This window comes from Otolemur garnettii, unplaced genomic scaffold, assembly GCF_000181295.1.
Source record: "Otolemur garnettii isolate 467f Iridium unplaced genomic scaffold, OtoGar3 scaffold00082, whole genome shotgun sequence".
NCBI classification, from domain to species: Eukaryota; Metazoa; Chordata; class Mammalia; order Primates; family Galagidae; genus Otolemur; species Otolemur garnettii.
In genome coordinates this window covers 8,206,745-8,213,722 of record NW_003852477.1, presented here as the reverse complement: position 1 = coordinate 8,213,722, position 6,978 = coordinate 8,206,745, and the positions used below count along the sequence as shown (strand labels likewise).

General features: G+C 38.9%; 1 protein-coding gene across 1 annotated transcript in view; it reads left to right on the top strand.

Annotated features, from left to right (window-relative positions):
- SETD2 (SET domain containing 2) overlaps window positions 1-6,978 on the top strand; it is a 151,723-nt gene that overhangs the window by 66,174 nt on the left and 78,571 nt on the right. Inside the window, 2 exon segments of the mRNA XM_023515926.1 lie at window positions 1,664-1,790; window positions 4,937-5,063. Coding sequence (XP_023371694.1) covers window positions 1,664-1,790; window positions 4,937-5,063 — 254 coding nt within the window.

The following is a 6,978-nucleotide window of genomic DNA, read 5'->3' as shown; positions in this document are numbered from 1 at the left end:
CCCGCCACCTTAGGTGTACGTGGCTGGCGCCTTAGCCGGTTGAGCTATAGGCGCCGAGCCAGATGTTATTTCAAAGATGTGAAAATATAAAGCTAAATTTTAATTTTGGTGAAGTCCAGTATGTACTGCCATATTCAGATTTTTTATCAGGTGCCATTTGACTGTCTTAATAGCACTTGTAAAAGACTAAATGATCAAAGTTGAGAGAAATTATAACTTTTTCAGGTTAGGAAAGTGTGAATCCACTCCCCAGATAAATTTATATCATTGTTTTTCTCTTATGTTGATTTGAAATAGTGCTTTTGATTCCTAGATATATTTTGCCCTTCACTCTATTCACTAATAGATTTTATATATGGCTCTTCTAAGAGACAAGCTGAATAACAAGGGGAATATTTAGTTTGGAATCTTTCTTTTTTATTTTTTTTTTTTTGAGATGAAATGTTGCTTAGTTGCCCTGGAGTTGAATGCGTGGTGTCATCATAGCCCAGAGCAACGTCAAACTCTTGGGCTCAAGTGATCCTCAACGCCTTAGCTGCAATTAAAGACTACAGATGTGTTCCACAACACCACGCTGATTTTTCTATTTTAGTAGAGATGGGATCCTTTTCTTGCTCAGGCTGGTCTCTTAACTCCTGAGGTCAAGCAGTCTGCAGGTTTGAGCCACTGTGCCTGGCCAGTTTGGAATTATTCAATCTAAGTTCTGGTTCTAGTTCTGCCAGAGCTGGTGGCCACATGTCTAGCTGTGAGACTTCTGTTGTACATTGTTCCTTAATCTCTGTAAGTGTGGATTTTTTATCAATAACATGTACATATGTTATTGATCTGGACTAGAGCTCTGTAATCCATAACTTGGTTACATGATCTACTTCCTATTAACTGCCCCCAATTTAATTTTTAGTTTTATATATCTGTTCTGATTTTTCCTTCCTTTTCACTATACTCAGGCATATGACCACTGCTTCACGAAATTAAACTTTTGGCTTCAGCATTTCCCAGTTTCTTTCTTTCTTTCTTTTTTTTTTTTTGAGATGGGAGCCTCCAGCTGTCCTCCTGGGTGGAGTACTGTGGCATCACAGCTCACAGCAACTTCCAACTCCTGGGCTCAAGTGAGTCTCCTGCCTCAGCCTCCCAAGTAGCTGGGACCACAGGCACCTGCCACAACGCCCGGCTATTTTTTGGTTGCAGCCGTCATTGTTGTTTGGCGGGCCTGGGCTGGATTTGAACCCACCACCTTGGGTGTACGTGGCTGGCGCCTTAGCCACTTGAGCCACAGGCGCCAAGCTATTTCTGTTTCGATGCCCTACATTATCTTAGAAACTGGTTTCTTTTAACATAAGTTAATGTAGATTTAATGCCTTTGGTACCCAGTGATACCAAGCGTCCCTGACTTGCCTTAGTACAAGTGAATCTTTGTTGAATGGAATGTTAAAGTCCTCATTATTTTTTTTTTTTTCTTTTAGAGGTTACTTTGATCAGTGATATATTCAGTCTGGTAGTCTATTAAATAAGAATAACACTTAAATGTGAATTTATTTAAAGAACAAAATTCCTTATTTGCTATTTGGGAACACCATTATTGCCTAAAGAGTCACATGCATAATAAAGGCAGATGGTAGTGACCTGTATACACACACACACACACAAATAAGTAACTAATTTCTTTTCTTTTCTTTTGAAACAACATCTCAGTGGACTGTGAATGGACAACTGAGGGTTGGGTTTTTTACCACCAAACTGGTTCCTTCAGGCTCAGAGTTAACATTTGATTATCAGTTCCAAAGATATGGGTAAGTATTGCTTCTATTTAGTTAGCTGCTTCTGATAGGGAAATAGGCTGTTGAGATATAGAAATATAAAACTTTGTGAATTACTTAAAAGTTGTATTTACTGTCAACTCTTATCTATAAAGTACTGCTTTGTTTTGTGTGTTTTTCTTGTTGTATGACACTTCTGGCCATTAAGGGCTATTGTACAGGAACTACATTACTTTCTTCTCAGCTTCATATTGTCTTATATAATTACATCTAACATAATTGTTTTTAAAAATTTATTATAGAATGTCAATTCTGTGTGTGTCTGAAAAGAATAATACAGTATGATACATGTGTGTTCATCATTTGGCTTTAAGAGTTATCAACTCATGACTAATCTTGTTTCATCTATACTATGTTGTACTCTTTTAAAATTTTTTATTTTTTAATTTTGTAAAGATAGGATCTTGCTCTGTCCCCAGGCTAGAGTGTAGTGACATGATCATAGCTCACTGTAACCTAGAACTCCTTTCACCTTAACTTCTCAAGTAGCTAGGCCCATAAATGCATGTCACCATGCCCAGCTATTTAAAATATTATTTTTGTAGAGATAGAATCTTCTTGTTTTGCCCAGTATGGTCTTAAACATCTGGGCTCAAGTGATCACCCTCCTCAGCCTCCCAAAGTGCTGGGATTACAGACATACTATGCCTGGCCTATGTTACAGTCTTTTTTATTATTAAGTCATTTGTACATAGATCATGAATACATTTATGCCATTATGGGATTCAGTGTGTTAGAGTCTTATTAGCTGGATTTGGTGGCACACACACACCTGTGTCCTCACTACTCAGGAGGCTGAGGCAGGAGGATGGCTTGAGCCCAGGAGTTTAAGGCTGCAGTGAGTTGTGATTGGTCCACTGCACTTTAGCCTGGGTAACAGCTTGAGACCCTATTTGTAACAAAGAAAAAAAAAAAGAAAAAAGATTTGTTACCTAGTTTTGGATATCATACACTGTAAGTGATGCAATAGCAAAGAACACCCCCAACACGAAATGTGGGTGAATTCTTAGTGACACTTAAGCATCAATAAGGATAATAATTGAGGTGGTTGAGACACATTATGTAAAATTTATGAGTTTTAAGGATATTTGAAAAATAAAACTACATGAGTCATTATTTAAGGGAACTAATTAATGAAAAGGAAAACTATGTAGGACAAATTATTTTCTTGTAAAATAATTTACAAGAAAAAGATGGGGGGTAAACCTTCAGATTAAGAGACATAAATACAGTGTTTGGGCCTTAATTTGTTAAAAAGTACTTGAGATTAAAGGGGAAATCAGAATAGTTAGTGGATATTTGATATTATTAGATATATATCCTGAAATACTAGTAATAAAACGATGCTTTATATAATTTCCTTTTTTCTTTAGTTAGTTTTTTTTTATTGTTTTGGGGTCCTAAAGACGAGTGTCTTACATAAGATGATTTCTGATTATTAAGAAACCAGTACTAGGCCAGGTGTGGTGGCTTACACCTATAATCTCAGCATTCTGGGAAGCCGAGGTAAGTGGATTGCCTAACCTCGGGAGTTCAAGACCAGCCTGAGCAAAAGTGAGACCCTGCCTCTAAAAATAACCAGGTGTTGTGGCGGGCACCGGTAGTCCCATGGATGACCAAGAGTTTGTGCCCAAGAGTTTGAGGTTGCTGTGAGCTGTGACTCCATGGCACTCCACTGAGGGCAAGATAGACTCTGTCTCAATAAATAAATAAATGTTTCTTTTGCTTGTTTTTACAAATTATACTTACGTAAATACGTCCTTTCTGGTGTTTCTACTGAAAAAGCACATAGATACACAGTTTCTTGAATATTTTAATTTTTTTAATGCTACCATTTAGTCTGGTGTCAGTCACTGATACTTGGGCAGTGAAGAAGCTGTTGGAGATGCTCCTTCACACGTTCATGCTTCATGTTTTAGAACTTAGTGAACACCGAGGTTCTTTCAGTTTTGAAAGTAACTATCTGGTTATAATCTAGGACAAATACTAGATTGTTATTTTTTATTCTATCTACTTCTTTTTGTCAGGTATGCAGAGCATAAGTGCAGACCAGGTTCTGTGTTGGGCTCCATTTTTTCCCCTCTGTGCTTCCCTCTTTTAGAGAAAGAAAGGAAAGTAGAAATCAAGTGCTGTTTGTGGATTCTTTTTTTTTTTGATACAGAGTCTCACTATGTCACCCTCAGAGTGCTGTGGTGTCACAGCTCACAGCAACCTCAAACTCTTAGGCTTAAGCGATTCTCTTGCCTCAGCCTCCCAAGGACTTGGGACTGCAGGCACCTGTCACAACGCTAGGCTATTTTTTTTGCAGTTGTCATTATTGTTTGGCAGGCCCTTCTCGAACCCACCAGCCTCGGTGTATGTGGCCGGCGCCCTACTCACTGAGCTACAGGTGCCAAGCCGTGTTTGTGAATTCTTGCTTTACTTATTAAACAGTTTACTTTGTATTTCTAATTGTTACTGTCACATATAAAATCTATCAGTTTACTTTTAGAGTATTCCATGTTTTCTCAGGTAGCTCTGGTCATTAATAAATGGCAGAGGTGGTTTCTGCTTAGGCCTGTGTTCTTTTCCACCTGTCTCCCTTGCCTCCAGGGTTACATTTATTTACTAACTATATTGTTATACATAGTAGTGTGTTATCCTTATGTCACGATAACTTTTAATAACCAGCTATTTCCTTTTAAGAATCCTATACTAATGCATTTTTAACTGTGCCAATTAAGCATTTATATATGTGTAATCGCTGAACAATTTAAGCAGTTTTGTTCTTAGCCCAGATATATATATATATATGTGTGTGTGTGTGTGTGTGTGCGCGTATATGTATATAAAACCTCTAGTTTTTATCCATTAGTAGGTATGGATAGTAAAGAAAACACTTACTGACTTCTTGGTTAGTTTTGTCTACTGAATAAAAGACGATTGGAAAAGAATGAATATTTTTAAAGAGCAATTTTCAGGCTTTTCCAATAGTGGCAGATTTGTTGGGAGTCTCCTAATGAAAGGTTTTTTGTTTTTATTTTCTTCAAACTGGTATGACTTTTGTGTATAATTGTTTTCACCATTTTTATTTGATTTACTTCCACATAACAGACTTCTTTCTTATGCTCCTTGAACAGAAAAGAAGCTCAGAAATGTTTCTGTGGGTCAGCCAATTGTCGGGGTTACCTGGGAGGAGAAAACAGAGTCAGTATCAGAGCAGCGGGAGGGAAGATGAAGAAGGAACGATCTCGTAAGAAAGATTCAGTAAGTGTTCCATTCTTCTTTCAGCTTTCACAATTAAAATTTTTAAAAGGAAGGTAGCTTTCTACTACCAGAAAAATCCTGAATCAGATAAAATATTGCTAGGAGAGAGGTATGGTTGATACTTTTATTTCAAATTCATAGAGAGTAGAATTGAGTACTGAGAACTATTAAAGTATTCTTGAATATACTGGGCTGATAGTTTTCCCAAGCCTTTAAAACTCATAGGTTGGCTCGGCACCTGTAATTCATCGGCTATGGCACCAGCCACATATACCAGGGCTGGAGGGTTCTAACCCAGCCCAGGCCTGCCAAACAATGACAACTACAACAAAAAAATAGCCAGGACTTGGCACCTGTGGCCCAAGTGGCTAAGGCACCAGCCACATATACCTGAGCTGGCGGGTTCGAATCCACCCTGGCCCGCCCAAAACAACAATGATGGTTGCAACCAAAAAATAGCTGGGCGTTGTGGCAGGCACCTGTAGTCCCAGCTACTTGGGAGGCAGAGGCAGGAGAATTGCTTGAGCCCAGGAATTGGAGGTTACTATGATCTGTGATGCCAGGGACACTCTACCCAGAGCGATAGCTTAAGGCTCTGTCTCAAAAAAAGAAAAAAAAATATTCGGGCATTGTGGCGGGTGCCTATAGTCCCAGCCACTTGGGAGGCTGAGGCAAGAGAATCGTTTAAGTCCAAGAGTTGGAGGTTGCTATGAGTTATAACGCCACGGCACTCTACCCAGGACATAATGAGACTCTGTCTCTAAATAAATAAATGAATAAATAAAAAAATAAATAAAACTCCTAGGTACATATAAAATATTTATATTTTCTCTGTGATACCTCAGTCAGATATGTTCTAAATCTTTCATTATTGGTTTGTTTTTTGTTTGAAACTCTTAAACTTTTGAAAGTGTTCTTAAAATCTCTGAAAACCCACTTTGGAGTGTAAGATGAGTTATAAGAGGAAATAGAGCAACTAGAAAGGCAAAAAAAAAAAAATTTCCCCCTTTTTTGGGGGAGGTGTCCCTTAACTACGAGCACTATTTCTCTAAAGGATAATCAATCCTTGGATCACCTTTCTCAGAATCACCTGGCTGGATCCATAGTAAAAATGTTTATTTGGGCAGCACCTGTGGTTCAGTGGGTAGGGCACCAGCCCCATATACCGAGGGTGATGGGTTCGAACCTGTTCCGGCCAAACTGCAACAAAAAATAGTCGGGCATTGTGGCTGGCACCTATAGTCCCAGCTACTTGGGAGACTGAGGCAAGAGAATCGCCTAAGCCCAGGAGTTGGAGGTTGCTGTGAGCTGTGATACTACAGCACTCTACCGAGTGGGAGAGGTAATGAGACTCTTGTCTCTTTAAAAAAAAAAAAAAATTGTTTATTTGAGGGCTTGTCCCAGACCTATGAATCTTAGTGAAAGGGCTATGGATGGGCTAAGACTTTAGGGGTGTTAGTCATCAAATTTTTCCCTGTGAGTTTTTTGCAGTTAGCTCCTTCCAGGACTTTTCAAGAACTATAAATGGCAGTAATTTTACTGTTTAGATGGGGAGATAGAAGACATAATGTGGGAAGGAGATAAAAGTATAATGGTTAAAAGATGATGTTGGTAAGCATAAATTAATTTGAAGGAATTACAGAGAATTAGAATTCTATAAAAAGATACAACAGACTTTCTATAAGAGGACATAGATAGCAAAAACATTAGAATGGGCCATTTAGGCTCGGTGCCTGTGGCTCAAGCGGCTAAGGCGCCAGCCACATACACCTGAGCTGGCAGGTTCTACTCCAGCCTGGGCCTGCCAAACAACAATGACGGCTGCAACCAAAAAACAGCCTGGTGTTGTGGCAGGTGCCTGTAGTTCCAGCTACTTGGGAAGCTGAGGCAAGAGAATTGCTTAAGCCCAGGAGTT